The following is a 26,641-nucleotide window of genomic DNA, read 5'->3' on the forward strand; positions in this document are numbered from 1 at the left end:
AGAGGCAATAAAAGTGGTTTTTCCCGTGTTGCATCATGTGAAGTTTAAGTATTTGTATCAGCCAATCATTCCTACATTGGCCCCAATTGCCTTTTTCACAAAGACAATTTTCTTTATACACTGTAATAAGCCCAAACAATATAGGAATGGCTGTCTATAAAAATTTTAACAGTGCAGGAAGGCCAATCTGGCCCTTTTAAAAGTGGCTAAAATGCCATTACTGTGGCAGATCTGGATGTGAAATGTCATATCCGAGCAGCCCCACTGTGCCTTCAGCCCCAAGTAACGCTGCCTCTTTGGAGACTCCAGCTGCCTCCCACTGATGAAAGCCCGTCCAGCAACTCTGTTTCTCAGCAACCTTTTACCATCACCTGACCTTTGGACTGCAGAAATGCCTTTGATTCCAAGCCATGCAGCTTGGTATTTGCCTCTATATAGCATGACGTGTGCTCTCTCGCGGGAAAGGCTGGACTTGTCTGTTTTTAATGAGTACCAGAATGTAAAGTGTTTACTCTTCCATCTTCTCCTCACCTCTTTTTTTCTTCTGCATTCTTTTTTAAAAGAACCCATAGTATCTGAGTGTAGCCAACATGATATTCTCATTGAACTTGTTAAAAGGCAGTTCTGTGCAGTTTTGCAAAGAAAATTTGTTGGATGTTTATATTTCCTCCTGAAAGAAGAGTTTAAGGTGAAGCTGCCTTTGAAGGAGGTTTAGAACTTTTAATTAAACAAAATAAAAAATGCAATCATGAAAGATTTTATTATAATATAGCATTGATATATTGTTTTTAGCCCCACCATTGTTGATCCATCCAACAGAAAGTCATAATCAAAGGTTTTTATTTGTTTTAGCAGAATAGTCCTACTTGGTTGATTTCCATTAATTCATTTTTATATGGTGTCTGCCGTGAGATGTAGTTACCAAAATAGCTTAGATCCATCAGGATAGGCCAGATGGTCATCCTTTGCATGTTTTCTTGGACTCTTGCACAGCCATTCTTGCCAGCTAGGCACCATATTCCCTTCTGAAACCAGACAGTATTTGCTCTATACAGATATTTCTTTTTTTATGTGAGCTACCACAGTGCACAGATATTGCTACTTGTCTTACTTTCACAGTCTTCTTTACAGTTTTCTGCCCCCCAAATAAATAAATGTACCTGTCAACAAGTTGTAAGGCATGTTTTAAAACCTATCAAGCTTCTTTAGCTGCATCCAAAATGCAGTGGAGACATTTTTTTTTTATATGTTTTTTAGAATCATATAAATGTAAAAAAAAAAAAAAAAACAGTCAGTTGCACACTAATGATTAAGGAACATTAAAATAATTACTTAAATAAAGTTTCACTTGATAAGAAGGGATAGATCCTTTATTCTCCCCTATCGGATACATTTTTGCGTTAACTATAATTTTAAATAGAGACTTTGGATCAAATATTTAAACATCATTAAGTCACAATTTATTCTTATTACTTAAATATTGAGAAGATCTCCTTTTTTTAGCAATAGCAACAGTCTTTCCAACACAATACACAAGGAAACCCTACATACTTATCATGGACATTTTGCATTGGATAGCAAAGCCTTAAACAGTATCAGACTCCAATGACACTCTTAGTTTTCTCAAAGAAATGTACATTTTAAAACTGTTGCGATGTGCATGTTTGAAATATTTCACAAATGTATGGTGGACATTATCACCAAACAATTTCAGACTTGATTAAACAAGTATATGTTTGTTGACTGTCATCTGGCAGTAGCAGCAGTGGGGTTCAGGGGCCTGGTGCCTGGGAGAGGTTGGGGGTACGGTGCCAGGGGGGGCCCCGCGATGTGCACAGCTGGATAGCATGGCAGAGGTTCTAAATGTCAGCGTTGAAGGGGGACGCTGCTGCCATTTGGCCCGGTGTGCTGCATGCCAAGGGACTGGCAGCGGGATGCTGGGGCAAGGTGCTCCTGCTTGCAGCCATGGAGCTCTCACCTTCTGCCATTTATCATGCAGTTACTTGCCTAGCGCATCTGGCACCTCGGCACTGACAGCCCGAGGAAAAGCCCTTGCTGCAGGCCAACCGCTGGCCCGTGGTAATCTTTCTAACATCACAACAAAATACTAGGGCACGGCAGTATTTATTTTACTAATTTTTTTTATCTCTTTCTTTGACTATTGGAAAACGAAGTGAAATTGAAATAAAAGATCAAGTCTTATATGGAAAGAGTGGGAAACTTATCAAAAGTCTGAATACGATCCAAATTTTTGTCTTCATATAGCTGTCATTTTTTTAAAAACCAAACTCAATCTGAATTCATGGTAGCTCTGAAGCTGCACATTAATTATTGCTCAGTGAGCGCACAATTCGGAAACCACTTTGCTCCCAGTAAATTAAACGTAATCAACTGTCATATCATCTTTTATTGACTTTAATTGACTATAATTGCGAATCCTGCTGTAACTGCTAGTTACTTTCTGCATGGCAAGGTCAACTAAATTGCCTGATGAGCTGTTATGGTCTTTTATATGATGACCTTGACTGGGAAGCTGGTGTATGAGGTTCTTGTGTCTGTGTGGATAAAGCATGAAATGATGGTCTGCTGTGCTGCTCCTCTTAGTCGTTTTACAAGTTCTACTTATAGGCTTTGATTTCTGAGAGATGGTATGTTGTAAAGGCTTAGTCATATTTAAGCAGGACCTGGATAATAAAACAATATTCATATGAATTTGTTAAAGTCACTTGCAACAGTGAATGCCTTCAGATTTTTCCACATTTTGTCACCATTCAACCACAAGCTTCAATGTGTTTTATAGAGGGTTTTATGTGACAGACCACTGTACAGTAGTGCATAATCATCAAGTGGAAGGTTACAAATTCAAGATTTTCAATTGTTTTGACACATAAGAGTGTGGCATGCATTTATTTTCAGTTTGAGTCGATCCTTTGAGAAACCACTTTTTGCATCAATTACACCTGCAAATCTGCATCTCAAGGAATTGAAATGTTTGCCTATTTTTCTTTACAAAGTTATTCAAGCCTTGCCAGATTAGATGTGGAGTATCTGTGAACAGCAAGTTGCAAGATTTGCCACAGATTCCTGAGTGCATTTAGTCTGAACTTTGACTGGGCCGTTCTGCCACGTGAACCAGCTCTGTAAGGTTAGAGCAGGAAGATGAGCCACTGCCTCAGTCTCATTTATTTTAACAGGATTTCCCTGCATTTAACTCCATCCATATTTCTATTAACTGTCCCTGTCCCTAGAGCAGCATGATGCCATAGTGTGTCATTGTGAGAACAATGTTTTCAGAAGAATGTGCAGTGTTAGTTTTCCACCACAAGTGGCATTTTGTATGTAGGAAAAAAAGTTACATTTGGTCAGGTCTGACCAGAGCACTTTCTTCCACATGTTTGGCTTTAAGAAAATTCATGTTGCTTTCTTTCATATTTTCTTATGTCTTTTTTGTGGTACATGCATAACTAATAGTTGTCGTGACAACTTATATTATTCCTCCTGATCTCTGAAGTTCCCCCAGATTTAACATGGGACTCTCTGTTATGGTGAAAAGCTAAGTCTACTTGCACTGGATTTTATTCAGGGCTAACAGAGCAAACATTTAGAATAAAAGTAAAAATAAATCTATCATTTGACTTCTACTTCACAGAGATGTACTAGTGTTCAAAGAAACTGAAATCCTTATAGAAAATATAGAAATGTATGGTTCTAATGTGACAAAATGGGAAACGGTTTAGTGGTGATAATAATTTTAGTTTTAGTGTTCAATTTCAGTACTATTTTAATACATTAAACTTTGCGCATATATTACATCAATATAGGTGATTTACAGACTTTTGTTTCAACACCAACTCCATTTATTGAGTCATATATGGGCTAAAACTTTGGACAGTTGCATTAATGCATGTTGGCTTTCATCTTACTTCATGATGCAACCACAGCAGATTCAACTTGTGAAGAAAAAAAAGCACTGATCAAGATCAGATGTAACACCTTTCTGTGTCCTGCTGCGAGAATAGCCCTGCTTCCCATTTCTCAGTCATGTTCATGTATGGATGCCTGCCAATAGACCTATTTGCATTCACTTGCGTTCCCGTCATGTCAGGTGTTTGTTGCAAATGCACAGATGTAGTGAACACCCGGCGTGGTTACAGGTGGTGCATCGGTGTAAAAAAGAGAGCTTTTGATCAGTAGCTGCAATACAAATAATTTGAGCACCAGCAGGCATAATACTAAGCTGAAAATAATTAGAATCAGGCACTTGTGAGATGCATTAAACTTGATTTTTCTTATAGAATTTGTGTACTGGAGCAAAGAAGAGTAAAACAAAGAAACTGACATCCTTCTACTTTGAGGCTGATCTACAGCAATTTTACTGTTATCTTTTAACATTAATAGGTGAATACCAGTAAATTAAAATCCTCAAAAGGTTGATTTATTTTAATCATTTCAATCAAAGAATGAAACTCACATAGATTTAAAACATAGTAATATACTTCAACTTCCTCATGGTTGTGTAGTACATTGTACCAACATTTCTGCATTTGCGTGATTTGGGATTTTCAATAATTTTCAGAAACATAAGACTCTGTGTGAATCTCAATAACATGAGTTGATTTTTTTTCCCTTCCACTCAACTTTCCATTCTTGTGCTTTGATACAGACGTCAGCTTCTTTTGGGGAGGGTGTCGGTGCAGTCTGCTGGGAAACTGCCAAGTCAGGATTCCTTCGCATGATTATCTAAAACATTTATATTTAAAATATATTTGTCCAATGTAATATTAAAATTTTCTCAATAATTTTCTGAAACTTTGAATTTTGGATTGTAATTAGCTGTAGGCTATTATCATCAAAACTAATAGTTATACACAAACTGACTATATCAGTTTGTGTATAATGAATGTGTTACATACATTCATTATGTATGCACATTCATTGAGCTATACTAATTTAATTTAATTACTGAAATAAATGAACTTTATCAATAATATTCCAATTTCAAGAAGCACCGTGATGCAGTCACATCTGTTGCTATTCATTACATACGTATATAAAAAAAGGAAAGTACATTTCCAAAGCTTCACTGAAAGCTATAGAGTGTAATTATGTTTGTGGTATAAAAAATATGGTGAATTGATTGCACGGCGCAGATTTACAATAATGAGCCACTGACGTATTGTTAAATCATAATTAATTTCTGCCTTTAGAATTTCTGATCAGCCACACTTGGTGTTGTTGTTGCGAGCTGCTGTGGTTTGAAGCGGTGGGAGATGTGAGCTGATGCCGTACTATAGACCTTGCAGCAGCAGCTTCATTAGGGATTCACAGAGAGGCCTCTCCACGAGCCGCGGCACTCGCTTTGGCTCGAGGGCAGACTGGTTGTACAAAGCTGCTGAAGCTGTGAGACAGACAGACAGTGAGACATGCTTTGTGGCTGCAAGCTCTGGCCCCAGCAGCGGCAGTTCTGTTCATGCGTAGAGTTGCTTTAGCGGTGCGCAGCCCCTGACTCCTCCCAGCTGATTGGTGTAGCTTCATTAGCATGGACTTGGGCTCCTCCGATTAGCAGTAATTAAAGGGAGAAATCAGAGCTCCTGCCTGCAGTCCAGACACAGTCAGAGTCTGACACTCAGGCGGACGGCTGGAGTCTGTGCCAAGTCACCCCACCCCCGAAATAACCCCTGGGGTTACACCGGCACACACGCCTCCCACCCCCGTAGGGTGCACGCGGGGCCAGCGTTGTCATAGCAACAACAGGGGGGGGGGGAAGAGAACCGTTTAATGAAGACGCTGATGAGAATTTATGAGGCTGCGGCGTCGTGCGTTTTACAGGGATACGACCCTTAGCCTATTACGCACCGTCTCCTGTGGCTCTACATCTATATCTTCACTTACACAAGCCAGAGCTTATTATTGGGGCGTGTGCTCGGGCAGGTGGCCCCAATATGCTGCACGTCCTCACGAACCAAGGTGGCAGCTGGAGACATGTGGCACTGGCTGTCCAATAAACCTGATCCAAAATGTTTATTGTTTTTATTTAATTTAAACTGGGAGAATAATAATCTGCTAATGTCCTCTGAGGCACTTCCATGGAGACATTTTGAACAGAAATTGTTCAAACCTCTAACCTCCAGCAAGGCTGGAGCAAAAAGACAAGAAAAAAAATGCACAAAAGAAAAACAATTTTGCTGCTTTAAGAGACCATTTAAAAAAAGGATAACTGCTTTTAAAGTTCACCTGCTGGGTGGGCTAATCATGACCAACACTGTTTTGGCTCTGAACTTGTTTCAAAGGTGTCAGACTTAATTCACATGACATCCGATAACCTCTGAGTGCATGCATAATGGCAGCTGAAAAATGAGCATTTATATTTCGAAAAATATTTCCTGAAGCAAAATTGTACTTGTTTAGATTTTGAAACATAAGACAGTGATTGGATGGAAGAAGCACCTATCACATCTCTTGACATCCAAAGATCAGAAAGTGACTCTGGTTAGCATATAAAGTCCCTGAACACTACATGTATCCATGGCAACCATATGCTCCATTGAATGATGGGTGGAAGTCCCCAACACTTCCAGTAACTCTTCAACTTTCAGCACATAACCAGGACAAGAGACCAACTGCTTCTTTGTCCTTATCGATTCAGAGAGATTGCTATTCCAAAAAAACCATGGTAGTCTCTTTAATCTGGGTTTACATGCTGCATATGCTGGGAGTTGTAAATAATGAACATACAAACTTTGAAGGAAAAAGCAGTTGTGCTGTTGTTTATGACTGATTAACATGTTTTTGGCTTTAGGAATTTTGTTCCAGTTTTCCTCGATTTTTTTTTTCTGTGGGCTTCTAAAAGAAAAAATAAAAAAATAAAAAAACTTCATTAATAGTACAAAGATTAAATTTTCTACAACCTTCAGTATAAGTTTTAGAATCACAGCCACACATCGGTGAATCTTTTCTTTCTATAAACCTTTTCTTCAGTTCAGCACTTACACTTGGACTAGAGCTCACTAGGTCTAGTCCAAGTGTAGCATGCCTTAATGGGATTCAGTATTTTTAGTCAAATTAATAATGTAGGAGAGCAGCTCCAGCCAAGGTTTCCACAATCATGGCTAATTTTTAAAATTAAGTCCTGTAAATGTGCCATTTTGTCTATCTATGTTTTGCTGTCTATAGCTCCTTCTTCCAAAAGGAATCAGTTTTGGTAAACCTGGAGTTTTGATGTGGTTTTAAACAGAGATCTTCCTCTCCCATGTTAATGATTCAATCATTTGAAATCTACTTTATGTGTAGATGAAATGGTTTAATATATTGGTACAGTTCCTTATTTAAAAACGGAAGGTTTATGACTGATTTGCAGACTCTTTTCACTTTCTTCAGTAGGTGAGAGCAGACTAAATCCTTAATGTGAGAAGTTTAGACAAGAAAAAAAATCACCTGTCAATCCAGAAGAAGCCTCTTATCATTGGCACCTCATCAAGAACCCATTTTCAATTTCTCTGGATTTGAAAGTGTGTGACTGAGTGCATTTTCTTCTTCAATAACTAAAAGCATAGATCTACTCTAAAGTTGGAGTTTTATTTGAAAAGGATCTAAGTACATCTGAAGGTGCAGTGTCTGAAAGAGCCTTAACCTTGATTACAGTATTGCTGTTCTTTTAGTGTCATTTTAAGGTTTCTTCCTATGTTTAAAGAAATGCTACAGTAAATTGTATCCCCTTAGACATAAGACATTGTAAATCTATAAAAATATATCTAAAGATATTCAAAATATCCCTACGAAAAGTGTTTTATTAGAGTAGAATAGGGAAACTGAAAACTTTGTTACATTTCCATCTCAAACTTTAGAGATTTTTTTGTCATAATTTTTTATTTTCCTCCTCTCTGTTCTTACTGGCAGATGGAAATGAGTTCTCGGCCAGCCTTGTTTGCTACAGTTCCAGTTGTTATTAAGCCTCTTAATTATTACAAAAATGTCATTCCAGTAGCTCTTTACTTGTTGCCATTTTCTTAAATATTAAGATCAACACGCATTTGAATGACATGTTCTCTTTTCTTTCCCATTGTGAATATTGGCATCTGGAAAAGGGAAAGTCATGGATCCGTCCATCCATCCATCAATCCATCCATCCATCCATCCTTCTGTCCATCCATCCAGCTTTCCTTCCTCTATTCCTTTGATTCATTCTTCCATCCTTCATTGTTTTATAGTCTTAGGTTTTCTTGGGTGCAATATTAAGACTCTAACAACTTCAGAAATTTCAGCAGGAAACTTTTATATCGATGTTGTAAAAGTGTGTTGAATCTGAGTCTACAAAAATATGGAAATCTGGCATAAAAAATAAATGCAGTCAGTTTAAAGGGAGAGGTTTATATATATATATACACACACACACACACACACACACACAGATTGTATGTTTCCTTTTGCAATAAAACATAGATTTGATTTTAAGGCTTTTTTATGTATTTATGCCAGCAGTTTCAGTAAGTATCAAGGGTACAGTTTGTGCAACTTATATAAGGCCAACATTTTTTCTTTTCATCATGACTGGTCCTTTCTGCACACCTATAAAAATGACTAGTTGAGCTTCTTTTATATGTGGATAAACCAAAGCAAAATATTTATACAAAAGTCTAACAGAAAAAAGTAGAATTTTGTCTCTCTTCACAAACATACATATATGCTTTGTGTAAGCTTACCCGTGTGGCAGAATTTTGTGTTTCAAATGCTTTCAGATGGATTTGTGTGGAAAGAAAATGTCCTGTAGAACCTGTGAATTCTCAGAGTGCTTCACTTTAAACATGTCTCTTTGTCCTTTTCTCTGTCAGTCTCGGTGTCAGAGTCTAACAGCACACAAAGTCTCTTGTGAAGAGTTTCAATTATGAACGCTACCTTTGACTACCTTTGTTATTCCGCGGCAGACCACATATCCCTGCCTGCCACCACTCATGTGTGACTTGATGTATTGTCTCAGTGTTTTCCCCCACCTCTCAAAATTAATTGCAGTTTTATCTTTCTGCTAGATAAAAAAATAAAATAAAATGCCTGGATGGCTTTCTGGGAGCACTTTAGTTAAAAGTAGTGTGAATTCCAGTCGAATAAAACAATTAAAGATTTAGTTTCCTTGTTGTCTTGGACTCTGGTTGAGATTCATGTTGGTCTTTTATCTTTTCACTTAAAACGAAGCATTACCATCAATTTCTTTTCACCAATTAGGTTCTGCTTTTAAAAACTCGGATCAAGATGTGGCCATTTTATTTAGCTTCTTCTCACCCACACACCACATTATTACTCCTTTTCAAAACGGCTCAAATATTTTAGATAACACCTCTCTGATTAATGCAAACTCATTCCCTCTAAGACAGTGAAAACATTTTCTCTGATAGTAGGTGGATTTTAATTATTACTGTGGTTACGAGCGACATTTTCTTGACTTTGTTTAATTAATTTTAGATGAACGTGTCAGGCATATTGGGACTGTCGACACAGCTGCTAGTAGAAAGCATCACTCCTGTTAGCTGGAAGCAGTTGGGATCTAATCCCAACAAAATACCGGAAAACACAGCCAAAAGTTTAGATAAATTGGTTGAGCTTTATCTAGATGTCTTTGTTTAGGACTTGGATTAATGAGTCTGCTGCTAAAAGCGATCAATATTGGATTTTTAGAGCTGCCCTTTATCACAGATTGGAGACTTTAACTAAACATGGCTCTTATAGCGTTTTCACCACAAGTGAGTAAAGAACAAGTTTTAAAGGGGGCATTTGCAAAATTCTAATTCAGAAGGTTTACATAAGGACTGCCCAGTGTTTGCCTTTTATTCCCACTTAAGTAGGCACTGGATGGTATCTGAGTCCACTGTCTTCTTTATGTTTCTGCGCTCCAGTCACATGAGAACAGTTTTGGCTTGTATGCACAACAATATCTGGATACTCATTGCCCGATTAAAACGGTTTATACTAGTTCTAACACTAAATTGTCGTCTACGCCCAAAAGACCGAAAAAAACAAACAAACAATGCAGTATGTTGCTTGTCCTGAATTTACCCTTCAAGGTGGCAATGGGTCTAAACATGTAAATAGGTATAAAAGTTATCCGAAACAGCAAAAAGAGCAAAGAGCCTGATTTTAGCCTACAGAGTCCTTGTTTCAACAACCATTTCATCAGATCACATGGTGCAAACAAACCCAACCCTCACTCTACTCAGAACAAACTACCTGCCTTTAAAAAGATTTTTTAAGATCTTTTTTTTTTTTTTTTTTTTAACACTGTTGTGTCTGTGCAACTCTGAGTCTCTTTCTGCTTAAGATATAATTGAGGTGACAAGTAAAGCGCTCATATTGATGTTTACTGCTTTGAACTACACAACGAGGCAAAGCCTGGGTGGAGAATGAGGCCTATTTGAACAGGTTCATCTGGGAGGAAATCCAGAATGAGATGACTGACACACACGAGGGCTTTAAATGGCTTTAAACCTCTGAACAAGTGATGAGCATGAGACAACAATTCAAGTGTTTCAAGTACAATCCAAGGATGAGACCTTTTCTTGTGTCTCTGAGCTTCATCCGCCTGGAAATGTAGGATTTCGCACAAAAATGTCCAAGGGAGACAAGAGAATCAAGCGTCATTTTTAAAATGTTTTTATCTCAGCCTAAATGCTGTTTTATTTCTGCTGAGGAAAACTACACTGCAGCACATAGCAGTATGATAAAGTCACAATCCAGTATCTGGACAGACAAGATATTCAAACCAAATCCATCTCATCTTCAACTCAATTGAGAGCGCTTTGTTCCATTATAAATGCTATCAGCATATTAATCAAAAACATTTTAAAAATAAATGAGTTAAACCCCAGATGAGGGTGGATGTTTCACTACCGTGCACACATTTTGTAAAATCACTTCACAAACAACAAAAACAGCTGGAGGATCTGAAAAATGAAAAGCAAAAAAAAAAAAATGTCTTTTTTGTTTTGCATACATTTCTCACCGCTCAACAATTCAAAGCTCAACCTCCAACGCTTTCCTATATTGAGCCTCAGCAACGGCCTGGCTCACATATTATTATGAATAATTTATTGCAGCCTATTTCAAGAAGGCGAGCGGAACAACTATTTTTGGTGCATCCCACATTTGTTAAGTTTGCAGGTACGCAACACAGCTGTCGGTTTTCTTGTAAAAGGACTGTAAATAACGTTATCTTCTGCACAGATGCAATTTTGTTGTGATTGCTCACAACCCACTTTTATATATGTTCCAGTCCCTGGCAAGCAAAGTTTCTCTTCTATTTGATAAACCGTAGATAAAACAGATTGTATCACCAGGTGAGAGGTCTCCACAGAGGTATGGATGCTCAGATGCACTGTGGATAAGTTGCTTTTTTTGTGATGCAGTTAAGAAATGACAGATGAAAGGATCACTGATGATCAAATCGAGCTTTGAAGCCCGAAGAAAGCATACGGAGAAAACTGCTCAAAGGAAATTAGTCCGTCAACTTTTCAGAGGAGTGGAGGGGTTGTTTCTGAAACTTGGGTTTTGTTTCCTTGTAACCAAACAGAAAACAAGTGATTTTAGCCCCTCTCCAGAAGACTTCTTTGACTCCGATGTAAGGAAGGTCTAAAAAACACATATTAAAAGAGCACATCTTCATCAGTGGAGAACAAGATCATTTTTTTTCTGTGCTACCTGGATGTAATTTGGTCATTTGAAGGACTGTTGTCTTTTACATAACCAGCCTACAAATCTCACATGGTCTGCTTTAATATCATTCTTGGAGATCATAGTCCTTCCAGTAAGTTCTGGGTCTTTTCTGCCTTGTGGGATGAAGCTTCTTTCTTTGTCTCAGAATTCAAACACCCTGAGGAAGAAGTGAATTTCAGCCAATTGCCTGTGACATCTCTTTCTTTTGGTCATAAAACATCTCATCACCAAAAAGTAGGTAAGGGCTGCAGGACAAGGACCAGTGAATGGAGAGCTTTGCTCTGCCTTCACCATGACTGACTGCAACAGTACCTGCATTAGCGCAAAAAAGGCTCAAACTTGTTGATCCATTTTCTCCTTCATACTGTTGTATCAGAAAGACTTAAGACTTTTAGAGTTTTGGCAGACATCTTGTGACTTCTTGTTATTGTGGCCCCAAAGACTTTTGGATTTGCCCCTCCAAGACTTGAGATGTCACCAGGTCTCAAGACTTGAGGGTTCATTTAGACTTGCTCCTCAAAGACTTGACTTAGAATTTACACTTAATTCCTTAAAACTTGTCTTCAATTTCCCACTTAAAATACTTGAGGCTTGAGGGATTCTTACGTAGCAGGAACACACTTTCCAATTTAATTTTCTAAAACAGAACCACCAATCAATTCCTCAGATATTGTCTGAGGCGTTCATGTGATATTAAAAGGTGGATTTTAATTATAATTTTGTCTATAAAAACCAAAATGAAGACAAACTAGCTGAGGTCTATAATATCTGATCAGATACCATACTATAGTATCTTGAACTCCAAAACTAAAGTATAGTCACTCTTATACTTTGCCTTTTGTTTTTCTGGTCATCTTATGTTAAAGCGTCAAACTGTGGATAAAACCTCCTTATGAATGCCCTCCAAAGCTTTAAGGAAATGTCATTGAACAAAAATGCCTTTATTTTATGCTCTCCACTCAGATTGAACACACACGGGAACAAGGATTTATCCCTTTCCTTTTCCTAACCTACACAGGCATCAGTGGAAATCTTTGCACTGCCGTGTCAGGTGGAGCACTTGACCCTGGGATTTGTTCAGCTTTCTTTGCCACTATGGTATGCACCACTCATTCCTGGCACTGCTTAGACAAAGACATCACTTTTCTGTCCTTTAATCTTAAAATAAAAAAAAAATATGTCATGCAGTAAAAAAAAAAAAAAAAAAAAAATGAGAGAGAGAGGAACAGGTAAGCCTGGCAGTAAGAGCAGAGACTGTTCTACCTCATGTTACCCTGAGGAGATACTTACAAGAGAAACAGCAGCTATCACTGGAGACCATGGCAGTGACTTGGATGGTTTCCTGAGTACATTTGGATTTCGGTCTTTGTGGGAGCCAATCAATGCATGTCAGACCTCCCTGTTGTGACGGCCATTAGCACTGGTCTCCCCGTGCGATGCGACATGACTTGTGACATTGTGGCATGCTGTCATTTGCAGATGAGATGTGAAAGCTTCATGCACAGTGAGAAAATGTCTGGAAAAATATGGAAACTTCATTTAAGTGTTGTGTAGGTCCAGATAAGTATGGAAAAATATAAAACAGGAATGTGTTTTCATTTCTGGACTTTATTACATCAGTTTATACATAAATCCATCTGTAACCATATAATCTCTGATTTTGACTATCAGATTTTAGAGAGACCTAAAAATAAAGGTAGTTGTAATCTTTGTATTTATACTATTTTAAATGTGTTAAATTTTGATCAAGAACTCTTATTATGAAAAATAAAGGAGAACCATGGACACGTAAACATGTTCAGTGTTCTCATAATTGATATATTGAGGGTTGCCACAAAAGAACAGGTGAAATAATAGCTTCTCTCTGACTCTCCATCCTTGTTGGTACCAAGGGGACATTTTTATTTGTGCATCCATGGATTTAAGACGAACCTGACAGGAGATTGACCCGGCTGTCTAATATGGGCCATAATGGAGCAGGATCTCCTCCAGATGGTTGACGTCAAGAGAGGACTGACTTTAATGAGCTTTAACTTCTGCAGCTGCTATTTATTTCTCACTTGTAATAGAAGTCGCTCACCAGAAGTCACGGAGTGAGTACCATGCATCAATTCTGCATCCATCCTCCACTGCAGAAGGATCCCCCCCCCCTCAAACTAAATGAAAATATTGGAGATAAAAAATGTGCTTCTCTAGCCTGACAGTCTGCCTGTGCCCTCTGGGAGACAGACGGAAAACAAAATCTGAATCCAGAATAATTTCTGTTCTATGGAGATAGGAATGCAAACAGCATGACGTGATGGTTGTCACTCACAGGGTCTTCAAGGAAAAGAGGGAACAGAAGCATTTGAGGAAACATCTTTTTTTTTCTAGCTTTAATTTGATGTTGAAAGCATGTGCTACAAATGTTCTGATTGTAGGGTCAGTTTGAGGTTTTACACCCCTGGATACAGTTTATATATTTATTTTTTTTATTTATTTTTATAGTTTATAAAGGGGTGGCGTCCGATTGGGCTGTGGACCTGAGCTCTTTTTTTTTTTTTTGTTCTCCCTTTTGCATTGCCAACTCCAGCTGTCACACTGAGGGACAATGGACAAGAGGAGGGGGTGTGTGCTCGATGAATGGAAAAAATAAACTGGAGAGCACTCCCTCCTCCCCATGACTCGTCATCTGCATTTGACAGGACCCCCGTTCTCCTCTCATCACCGCCCCTTTTCTTTTGCTTTCTCCTTTTCTGTCCCTGAGCGCTCCATAATCCCCCTTTCTCTCTCTCTCTCTCTCTCTCTCTCTCTCCCTGTTAAGTGCAGCTGTTGCTCTGCTTTGGGGGGCTCTCTGTCCCCCCACCACCTTTTCTCCTGCCTGATTGCTAATTAGGATAACAGTTTAGTGAGTTTTATCTCCAAAACTTGTTAATGTTGCAATTTTCCACCCCTTCTTTTTCTTGAGCCACACAGATCTGAAGGGAGCAGCAGAGGAAATGTCTAATTTCCCCCCTTTGTGTAGAATAAATCTGCCAACAACACTACCTGACAACCATGCAACTTTTACCAAATTTTGGGTCTAGATTTGTGCCCATAGTTTATGTTATTGCTTTTAATTGAACGATTATAGATGTCAAGGGACCAGCAGGGAAAATAACTCATTCTTAATTTCCCTTTGGGACAAGCAAAGTATATCTAAATTTTCAATTTGAAATTTGACACTGCAAACAGTGCAGGCCCACTGCACTGTTTGCCTAAACCACCAGGGCAAAACATAAACAATAGGAATAGCGTTTAGGGAGATTGTTCACCTCGTTTTATCCTCCACGTTGATCTGAAGGAAGCAACAGGGAAAATATCAGATTTCCCCTTCAAACCAGCATTTCACTGTAACCAGTTGTAACATACAGAATGACGAAACTGTGAGAAAATTACAAACAAATAAACAAAAAAAAATTTAAAAGGACTTTTTCCATCCAAACTTGTAACTTGCCATTTTTGTTGTCCATCCGTCGTTCCCCTGCATTTCTGAAATCAACAGCTCCAGTGACGTCTCTCTCCCCAACAACTCTTAACATTTATTCTGAGGAATCCCGAGGCATACCCACGATACAACGGGATATACATTTCCTGCAGCAAATTCAGGGTCTGCCCTGAGGAGACTTCCCAGAGGGACGTTCCTGGGTAACCTGCAAAGAGCCTCCAAGAGATGAGCTGCCCCAAACTGATTCCTCTATGTGGAGGAGGAGTAACTCTATTTCTAACTCATGGCACATATCTCATGGCTGTAAGTGGAGGTTGGACCATGGAGGAGCCAGTGGTTCAGAGTTTGCAGGGCTTTTGCGATTGACATTGCATGGCAACCCGACCCACCATAGACTTTGTCTAAGCTGCCAGGACAAAGCAAACAAACAAAAAGGGGACAGCATTTTTAGGGAGTTTTATCTCCAAAGCTTGTTAAACTTGCAATTTTCAACCCTTTCTTCTTCTTAAGCCTCACAGATCTGAAGCGAGAGCACAGAAAAGACTTAGCCAATTACACATGATTTACATTATGGACCAGGCAATTGCCTTTTTTTTTTTTCTTTTTTTTTTTTTTTCTCAGAAAGCAACTAATCTCCAGTGTAGCATTCATATACTTTACAACTACTGTACTGTGTGGCAAGCTCTTATTATAGCGCTCACTTCAGCTTTGAATGCAAAATAAATAAAAAAAATCCCACTTTGAAGTAAAAGAGAACTGCCTTACTCCGAATCCCTGAGAGAGAGATAGAGAGAGAGGGGAGAGAGAGGTAGAACAGGGGGGAAAGGAGAGCCTGAGAAAACAGCAATTCACACAGCAAACACAGAGACCCCTGGTAGCTCAACAAATGAGCGACTAGCCCCTGCATCCATTCATATCGGCCCTTTCGGCCCGCAACCCTATTAGCCAGGCATCGCTCCTTGAACACTCACTGTCGACAACATGTGGAGGCATCGCTATAGCAACCGGTGGATATGACATGTGCAATGGACGGGGGACTCCTGAGCTGCTGAATCTAAGGAGGGGCTCAGCCTTAACTAAATGATGGCAGAAAAAACCCTCTAACCCCGCCACCTCCCCGTCTCTTTTCATTGGCACGGAGGAGCTGAAAGGACTCACTAGTGGGGCTTCTGCACATTCTTGCAAAGCTCGGAAAATCAGGCGGGCATATCCAACATTCTTCTCCCCTTTTTCTTATTTTCTCTGGGGTTTTTTTCCTCCTTTTTTCTTCAACTATACGTGTTGAAGTGAAGCCGCGCTCTTTTGAGAGGTGAGGTGGGGGCGTGGGGGGGCGCACGCATTGATGGGACGCTCTCGCAGGGGGAAGGTTTTGGTGAAGTGGACCGAGCTGGGACGCGCACAGACGCTTGTCGGAGCTGCGGCGAGTGTTAGCGGTTCCCGGCGCTCGCTGGAAATACGGAGGCGCGGCGTCAAGTCGCTCACTGCGTGACGCGGCGGCATGGATCTAGGTAACAATCTGTCCGAACACACCGCCTGATCGCTCCTGTTTTTGACAGACTTAATTCATGAAACGTGACGTTAGATGACTGGTTTTGCGATTACCTTGTTTATTTATTTTTTGCGAGATTTATATCATTTTAGGAGTCTTTCTCGTGCGGCTTAATTTCATTTTATATTTAATATTCCTCCAAAAGCTTTTATTTCAGGAGAAAGGAAGAGTTTTGAGAGTGCTAATGTTGTTCTGGAGGCAAAGTTTCTGCACGTTCAGCCTCATTAGCGCCCAGCAGCAGGTTCAGAAAGTTTGCAAATGAGAGAAACCTCACATAGAAAATGTGATTTTTAAAATTGATCTTACTTGTGTGCATAATAGAAATAATATTTTATGCTTCAATTTTGCATATATGTCCTGTTTAAAGCTAAACTTTATTTCATTGGAAATATCTACTGCTATCGTGATCTTTTTCAAATTAGGTCCTAAACACCTCGACATTTTCTCCATTTTTTCTGTAAAAATTTGTGCGACATTAAATCTATGAGACTAAATTGTAGCATAAAATCTATTTATTAAACTCTGCTGTAAGCACATAAAGTCCTCATTTTGACCATGTGGAATAATTAATCAGTAATAGCAGCTGCGGTTGGGAAATCTTGATTTTAAGGGTTATTGTGACTCGTCTCTGCCCGACCTTTCTCTTTATCATTTGAATAATCCAGAGCACCGAAATCCATCTGCCCCCTTGTCTCCTTCCCAGATTGGCTCATTCTCCACAGGGGCAACTTCAATAGAGGGAAGAGGGAGAGGGTAGTTATTGAAATGGGGAGCCGTTTTTTTTTTTTGTTTTTTTTTTTGTTTTTTTTGGACGTAACACACATCACGCATAAAGAATATGTTTAAATCCGTTAGATTAAATATTTTGATGCGTTAATATTTTGAAAAAACCTTCAAATTATATTTTACAAAAGAATAAGCCTGTTAAAATGATCATGAAACCATTAGGAAAAAGTACCAGGCTAGATTTAAAAATAATAATAATAATATAATTAGTTTAAAAAACGTATTGGATGTTTTAGGGCTTTTTTTCCTGTGGAAAGTTTTTCTTTAATTTAAAAAAATATATATATAAATTGTATTTGAAAATATGAATAAGCCAAAAAGCTTTAAGGGGTAAGGCTGAACAGGCCCATAATTGTAAATTCTATCCTCAATCTTTTCTCCTCCTTTTTACTAGCTATTTGTACTCTTTTTTCCTCCCCTTTCTGTCTCTCCCTTGTTTCTTCCTGCACGATTACCATCTTCAAACAGTCTTTTATGCTTCCGTTGAACTTCAAGGCTTTTTGCTCCCACAGTGGAGATGCTTTTCAGTCGTTTCAAGGTGAATATTTTTCAAGAGTAGCCAAAGATAAGAGATCGAAGGGAAAGATTCTCATGAAAGAAAAAAAAAATTGAATGTAAGAAACAATTTAACTTCTGGAGATTTGGAACTTGGGTTCTTAAGCACTCTAATGATATTTGATGGGGCATAAGATAAAAATTGAGTTTCACATGATACGATTTTGATTTCTGTCAGAATTTGCAGTGAGACAGGAAACAGTTTGTGTTGATCTGCTCACTGAGACAGACAATCCTTTGGATGGAGGCCATTTCTCTCCCCTGCATTCGGGCCTTTTCGAACCCCGCGCTCTGTTGTTTTCCAGCCTCTTAATCCCTGATTGAAACTACATGCTGGAACCTCAGCTTTTGCAATCAACAGTGAACGCTGTCAGGCCCAACACAGCACACTGAACAGAGCCGTCTTGCGAAACCCCACTGGCAGTTATCAGCCACAAGGTCAAACCGGAATGTTGTTGGTCTGAGGTAGAAGTGTCTCATTTCTGGAAATGATAACAAGTTGTAGCAATCCTTCAGCATGCCTATTAGACCCCCTTCAGGCTACATGTCAAAGCTCCTCCATTTTTTTTTTTTTTTTCGTATTCTCTTCTGCCCATCAGTCTCTCAGTATTGCATTCAGACAATTAGGAGCCTGCTGATGTATGTGTTCGTTGTTTATTGATATTGCCCTTTTTACAGATGCATAGCTTCTGCAGTCGGGAACATTAGATCAAAATTGTGTGCATAGCTGGCTTTTTCAGAAACCTCCTCTTTTCACGTCAATCGTAGAGACAGTAAGGATGATTTATGGGGAGAAAATTGTTTTGGGCAAATTGCATCTTTCCTATTTTGAAATCTGGCTCGACAGGACGCTTTGCAATCAGTGAAGAAAATCTTACTTGTTCAGCCTCGATTTTTGAGCTTTTAATGTGGATTGGAAGATCGCATGGTGCACTGATTAATTTTTGGGGTTTCTGTTAGATTTGACTATTTGATTCTAAATACAAACAGTTCTGGCATGTTTATTTTAAGGACAATAATTTGTGACATGTTCTGTAGGTACTTTTATATAGATGTTTTGTTAAAGAAAATTCAAAACAGTATTTTAATTTTGAATCTTACAGAGAATAAAGAATTATCCCAATATATTCATCTGAACATCACTGACCTTTATCGGATTTTTTATTTTACTCAAAAATGGTGTGTTAAAATGTGTTATTGGTTGATTTGTTTACATGCCCCAAAATGGTGGAAATTCATTTTTTCATGTATTTTATCAGCAGGGGATTGAGAAAAATCCTATTTTTGACCTGCTGACCACCAGTCAGAACCAATTAAGGATTCTGATCTCTGCCTGATAGATTGGTGCATCTCTAATGTGGCCTTTAGCAGAATATAATCTAGGATCCCACTTTGAGTTAAGCCCATCACCCACCAGGCACCACAGCAGCAAAAATACTGTTTGCATGCTGTGCATGTAACAGCTCTTACTAGTAAGCCCACAATTAAATTGATGTTATCACACAATCTGTTTTGCTTGACCCTCAAATTGCTCACCCCGCAATATTTATTAAATAACTTGCATAAATAAATTGTGAAGATAAGACTGTTTCTCAGGCCTACGTGGAGACCCAAGGAAGTCTGAAGTGACCAAGCAGCTTAATTGGTTGTGCTAACAAGCAAACTCACACAAGGATAAGAAAATATTAATAAACAATATGCTACTGCATTATATGATGACTCTTGACATAATGTTAAAACTAAATTAAAATTTTTGGTAGTTTTTTTTTGCATTTTTAACTATAAATGTTTAAAGCCATTTTAATTTAATTCTGATCTATTTAGTTAATTTAAATAACATCAAATTAGAGCAAATGTCACCTGAAAGTGACAGTTTGCCTGAATGTGGAGTCATTTAAATTTTGGTCCAGATTCAACTCATGTCCATGTATTTCCTTTCAGTTCAATTTAGTAACTCTTATATGCTATTTAAAATGCATAATTTATTTAAAATGTCATTAAAGATTGAAAAAACATTGTCTGTTATAAAACTTCAAATCAAATTATCAAAGTAGGTTCATTATTTGTAAATGCTACAACACAGTATTTTAACATCCTTACTCTACATTAGAAGTCTTCAGTGCCCCCTAATGGTCTGGGGGTTGCCAAGTAGCAGCTTAGATTTATTCTGCTTTCTTTTGGCTCTGCTCTAATTAACCACTTCTTAATATTGCTCAAGAAATTACTGCTGGCCAATAATATTCTTGTTTTTTAGACATAAACTTTGTTTTTTCCCCCCGTTGTTCAAATACATCAAACTAAGAATTCACACCATTTTTCACCTGTTACTTCATAAACCAACACCTTGTACTTTCCTGACTGATTTACAAGTTTAATAAAGAGTTCATGAAGGTTAAGGCTATGCTCAAAAGTACAAATGAGGATAATCTTCTAATTCACAAATTTTCTGTGGAATATAAACCTACTACCTCTATCAAAAAATAATAAACTTTTGTTACATGTCTCAGTCCTTTTAAATTCTGAAAAGAACTAAGAATGTAAGGAGTTTTAGTTCAGTTCAGTTCATTTTAACAGCCCTAACTTACAGGAACAGTTACCAAAAGGTTAGTATCAAATGCAGCCATGCAGAATCTGGTTCAGGTCAAATTCAGTCCAAATAAAACCAGTTTATTCTGATACAATTTATGGTTACAGTCACATTCAGATCCAGATACATGTATTGCAATTCAAATCTATATTAAAGCTACCCCATTAAATCAAAGTCAGCTGGTCATATGAAGTCAAAGTAAAGTAAAAAAACAGAAACGAGCAGCTTAGTTTGCTTATATCTTGGGCCAACTCCTCCTTAAATGAACAATTTACACTTTAGAAGGAAGTTAGATCTATTTTATGATATATTTCTCTTTTTATTATTAGTTTTACTTTTGTGACCTGGTTTTTCTTCCAACTCATAAGTTGTTACATGTTCAAAATAAGCTAAAATGGAATTAAACTGAATTGAAATTGCTGCTAATAGCTGCTGTTATCTATCTAGGGAGTTTAAGATGACAATTAGAAAGGCACCAATCAATCGGTCAAAGATTTGACTCGCTCGATTTTTTATTAATTTGCTGTGATCCCTGATAAGCAGGCCAATTGAACAGAAATGTGTGATCTTTTCCTAATGCATTCTAACTAAAAAAAAATATATGTTTTTCAGAAAAAAAGGGGGAGTAATCTTACGAAACCATCATTATTTGTTGGATTCTAATACCTCTCTCACAGAAGCTGAAACACATTTTTTTGTTTGATCGAGTCTTTCTGACCCTGTTCTAGCCCTTGGCAGACCTCAGTAAAAACCAACTCGGTATCTGTCAGGAAAAGCCTGATCTCGCTATTACAAAATATGGCCTTTATGTTTAAAGTGCCATAGTTCCCATAAATATATCTTTCTGGCTGTATTGGAGTTCAGATTTTATTTTAAAGCTTTTTCATCCTTCTGCTGGTGGGTGCACTTTAGCCTACCTGTGTGTCCCCTCAGCCCTGCTTTGCTCAGAGCTTAATCCAGCCAACTCTGGACCAGAAGAGCTAATTAAGCACAAGCTTTACGTATCCCAGCATCCTGCAGCTGCACAGTGCCAGGGTGGCTCATGCCAGCACTAAATGGGGTTGTAAATATCTGTAGTGGGCCTCAGACAAGAGACAGCACTGGGCAGAGGTTGGTAATGGGGGCTGACTGAGCCCGAATGCAAATAATGAGGTGGCTATCAGGGATATCTAATGAGTGGGACCAGTGAGATGGTGGCTGTACATCCAGATTTTCTGTATTTGAAAGTCAAAACAAGCTTCAAGGTCAAAATAAAAAATTCTCTCCTGACATGAAGGGAATGCATCCATGTAGAGAAAGTCAGAGAAGCATAGTTTGCTGTTCTGACAGCATGTTCTCTCTCTGTGTTTGTTCTCCAGAGGGGCAGCCTGACCCAGATCCCCGTGGTGAAAGAGACCAGGGTGGAGTCTGGCCAGTTCCTGCTGCTCTCCGTCCTCTGCATGCTCTTCATCCTGGTGGCGCTGGTCGTGTCCGCCACCTTCTTCTGCATCCGCAAGCGCTCACACCTCCACATGAAGGAGAAGCTGGCAAGCCTGGGGACTGACACCAGCCATGACGCCACCACAGCCTATCAGGTTAGCCCCAGCCCCCTCTCTATGCTGCCAGCCAATCAGATGCCAGAATAACTATTCTGCTCTCTGCCATTGGTGGAAAATGCACTGTGTTCATGTAGAGTGAATTATTCTATGAAAGTGTGTTTGGAGACCTACATCTGTATTTGAGATCATCCGAATTGATCTCCATCCAACGTTTTCTTCCTACCTTTTTGAGGTCTACCTTTTGGAGGAGAATTGTGTGTGTGAACCTGAACGCATGCGATCGGAAACATGTCTCCACCCTGACCTATTCCCACTGTTCCTCCAAAGCAGCAGGCGGTCTGCTCCGTATTGATTTTTGCAGGGTTGGGACTCAGCTGTGCCCAGCGTGCCACTCCGAACACATTTATCCACATGTCGAGTTAACATTTTCAATGTTTAATCAGGCTTCTGCAGGGCTGCTCTGAGAACGTGTTAACACTTGCGACCCCAGATGACTTTTACTGGAAAGAAAAGAAATTAGCATGAATGGGAAATCACACTTTGCCTCACAATTATTAAATTTGAGCTCTGTTAGTGTGTATTTCCTGCTGGCTCTGAGATTGGTACTCAGGCTTTATACAGGGTGGCTTCTTCTTCACAATATATGATAAAAAAGGATATGCAATTAAATTCACTATAGTTAGGTAGGTAATATTGACATTGCAACTGACTTTCTTTGATTCATTGCAAATGGGATTATTATGAGAATGTTTAACTACAATGTTAAAACTGCAAGTATTCTAATATAACACAGTCCTACAGAAGAAATATGACATCTTTTAATGATTCCTGTGTCGGGTCCTTGCTTGTGATTTAGCTTGTTTTTCTTCTCATTAGTAATCTGAAAGGCGGAGGCAGGAGTGAACCTGTAATCCTATGACTTGTGCTCCTCTTTGTCTCTCCCCTGGAACTGACTGTATGCTCCTTTTTCTTCTTCTGTGGAAAAAAAAAAATTGTCAGCTCCAGCAGCACAGCACTGGTGCTTTTGCAGAGACGCTGAGAGGTGGGATGAGTTATGAGGTGGACCTGGACGCTACCCCAAGGCCAGGGCCCTGGGCACCATTTGATGGCTGTAATCATTAAAGTCTGATGGTAGAAAAGCTGATCCAAAACCAGGAGCTTAGGAGTAGGAGAAGAAGGAGGAGGGCTGTGCTCTAAAGGGAAATATCACTGCGATTCATCATGCGATAGCGTGCGCTTTCATGAGGCATTTTCTCTGGCCTGTGCTGTCCTCGTCGTTATTAATTGGGTGTGAAAATTAATTTTGTGGAGAGAAAGGGAGCTGCTTCGCCTCCTCAAAAAGAAAGAAAAAAAAATTCAAACATGGTGGGCTTCACAGATTATGAATTCCAAATGCAAATATCAAATGAGATCACAGCTCGAGGAAAGAAGCAGGGGGAAAACAGAGCCTGAAGTTTGCACACAGTTTTATGATGCTGTGCTACAGGGAGCTAATGTTTGCACCGAGGCATGATGGGAGAAGAGCTGAGTCATTAGGAGAGGTGTGGGGCTTTTAGTGGGAAACATTCAGATATCAATCAGAATAAAGCATTTGATGGCTTTTGTTTAAATTATTTATTTGGTTTTCTGCAGTGATAAAAGAAAGAACAGACTTTGCAATATACCTAAAATGAGCATCACTTCATATTTATCACTTTTAGGTGTGTCCCACCCAAACCTATTAATGTAACCACAACATTGTAAAACTCCAGAATTGTTGCTTTAATTTTGAGTTTAGTGCTTCACCCTATAGTTAGAAGTGCCTCTCCTTTGACCACACTTGTGAATTTGCTGACACTCCCCTGACACAATAGCATGGCATCCTTCATCTCCTTAAAGCATAAATCAAAGAGCAGGAAAAAAGCTGTAATTTGTTTGTCTAAATTTATTATTATTATTATTATTATTTTATTTGCAAATATCATATATTTGTTTGCATTTTCGTATCCAGATTTTACATTTCAAGTGTGTGTCTGTGTGTATACCTAACTGTAGAACTAAGCATAAAGCTTCAATTGTAGTAATTCATTTAGAGAAATAAGTTGAATAGTTTGATTGAAAAAAGACTTGTGTGGAAGACATCCCACACATAATATTTACTTATAATTTGTTTTGACAATGACAACAGCAAATAAATTACCTAAATAAACTAGTCTGTAAAATATAAGCTGTTTTTTTTGGGGGGGGTGCCACTACAAGTTGATCAGTGGGCACCGTCTGGCCATCCAGTTAAAAAGCTTTTATATTTTGTACAATCTGACTGATGGTTGAATTCTCCCAATGTATTTCTATGTTTGGAGGCAAGGACCACTCCCATAGATTTTCTTGCCCCTTCAGTGAGTGAGTTGATACAAATTGATTTTCCCCAGTATCTGTCTATTCTGGCCAAATAGGAGTCTAAATGCTCCTATTTGCAAAAATAATACAGTCTCTGTAGATGGAAATGTGTGAGGTAAATGCAGTTTTGTGCCCATTCTTGAAAAACCGGAGAAAGAGAGCGAGCGAGAAAGTCATTGTGTGGTATTAAGGTGCAGCATTTATACTTGAAAAGGCGCAAGCTTCCTCAGCTCGTGTATTTTTGACATAATTAGTATAATCTTTATAATCCACAGGGATAAGCCATTAATCTACAGACAAGTGAGCAGAGATGCAGGATTTTTATGAGGTGCATTTATAGAAGTTGGCTCCTCACAGCATAAGGATAAGCATGTAAAATATACCAGCAATTGTTACGTGTTTGACAGGGATATGAAATACATGACAGCTTCCAAGGGAAAAAAAAAAATCCTGATTACTCAGTCTTTCAACATCGCGCTCTGTAACCTCTCCCTCTACAGGAACTGTGTCGCCAGCGCATGGCGATCAGGACGTCGGAGCGCGTGGAGCGGCCAGAGACCCTGCGTCACTCTCGCCTCAACAGCGTGTCGTCCCAATTCAGCGACGGCCCCGTGGTCAGCCCGTCGACACGCAGCAGCACCTCCTCCTGGTGTGAGGAGCCGGTGCCGTCCAACATGGATATCTCCACAGGTCACATGATCCTGGTAAGGTTGAGAACATCTTAGTGAGGATTTATGGGATAAAAACAGTGTCCAGGAAGGAGACTCGAGTCTGAGGCGGAAATCCCTGAAAATTATATTCATGGGTGTGAGATGTGGTCAACTTTAACCCAAAGTCAAGCTTTCAGTTCAGTTTATTTTCACATAATCTTAAAGCCCTTTACAAGGCATGCAGGTCCAGTTCAAATAAAGATTAAAGACAAATATAATTAAATGAATCAAATTCGTTCAAGTGTAATTTAATTATACTTACTGAGATTCAGTCTCATACAGTCCAATTTACAATATAATACTGTCTAGCTGAGTCGATCATATAATGGCATTCGGTAAAATGTAATCTACACTTGGAAGCCCCGCTAATAGCATCAAGCCACTGAGCATAAATCTGACATGCAGAGCAAGGATGTGTTGAAACAGATTGGTGAGAAATCAATTTCAGAATTGGCAAAATCCTTACTATAAGTACAGGACATGAGTGAAAACTGAAAGGAGCAGTGAAAATTAAATGACAAAGCAGGTTTCCTCCTTTAACACTGATAAAGCACTGCTCAGTAGTTATGGGAAAAAAGAGAAAGTCTGCTTGAGATGATATAAAAATGGTGGCTGAATAGGATGTGGTTCAGGTTTCACAACTCTGCCATCATTCTGTTTCTACTTTTCAACTCCCTTTCAATAAGATGCCAGAGAAAGTGAATTAAGTTTTCTCTACTTATTTGGAGCATAGAGTCATGCAGCACTTCCTTCCCCCACATGTTGCTGCACATTGCCCATCAGCTGACTGAAAGAAGCCTTTTCTAATTTTCTGGTTCTTATCAAAAGTAATTTTAAAAAATTGTTATTTTGAAATAATTCAAGTCAAGACAATCACAGTGTGGAAATTAAATTAGTACCACACTTTGCTCATACATACATAATATTTTAGAAACGACCGACTACAGGTTGACTAATTGAGCAGATAGCCTGACTAAGTAAGCACCAAATATCAGCTTGCTGTGTTACTCTTTAAATGTTTTGCTTATGTCTATGTATCAGAGTTAAAGTATTGATACATTTTAAAATACAATATTTTGATATTAATTATCTTACGTTGTTATTGTAGAACTAGGAATAATATTTGCTTTTCTGCTTTAAATAAAAGCAAATAGATTTGTTTTATGGTTTTGCTTTAAAATGTTTAAACGTATCATTTTTATTAGAGGTAATCACATTATGAGAATCTCATTCTAATAATGATAGATTATTTTTTTAAAAGTCCAAATTAGATAGAAATAATGTCCTAATTTTCTTTAGTTTTATATATATTTGAGGGACGATGTTGAGATCTTTGATTGATTTTTCTCACATTAAGTTCTCATGAATGCATCTCTA

General features: G+C 38.6%; 1 protein-coding gene across 1 annotated transcript in view; it reads left to right on the top strand.

The window, feature by feature from the left end:
* Nucleotides 1–26,641, top strand: part of ptprn2 (protein tyrosine phosphatase receptor type N2) — a 144,951-nt gene that overhangs the window by 88,797 nt on the left and 29,513 nt on the right. Inside the window, exons 12-13 of the mRNA XM_044104342.1 lie at nucleotides 21,999–22,214; nucleotides 25,055–25,258. Coding sequence (XP_043960277.1) covers nucleotides 21,999–22,214; nucleotides 25,055–25,258 — 420 coding nt within the window. The remainder of the gene's footprint in view (nucleotides 1–21,998; nucleotides 22,215–25,054; nucleotides 25,259–26,641) is intronic.

This window comes from Gambusia affinis, linkage group LG21 (genome assembly GCF_019740435.1).
Source record: "Gambusia affinis linkage group LG21, SWU_Gaff_1.0, whole genome shotgun sequence".
Lineage (NCBI taxonomy): Eukaryota > Metazoa > Chordata > Actinopteri > Cyprinodontiformes > Poeciliidae > Gambusia > Gambusia affinis.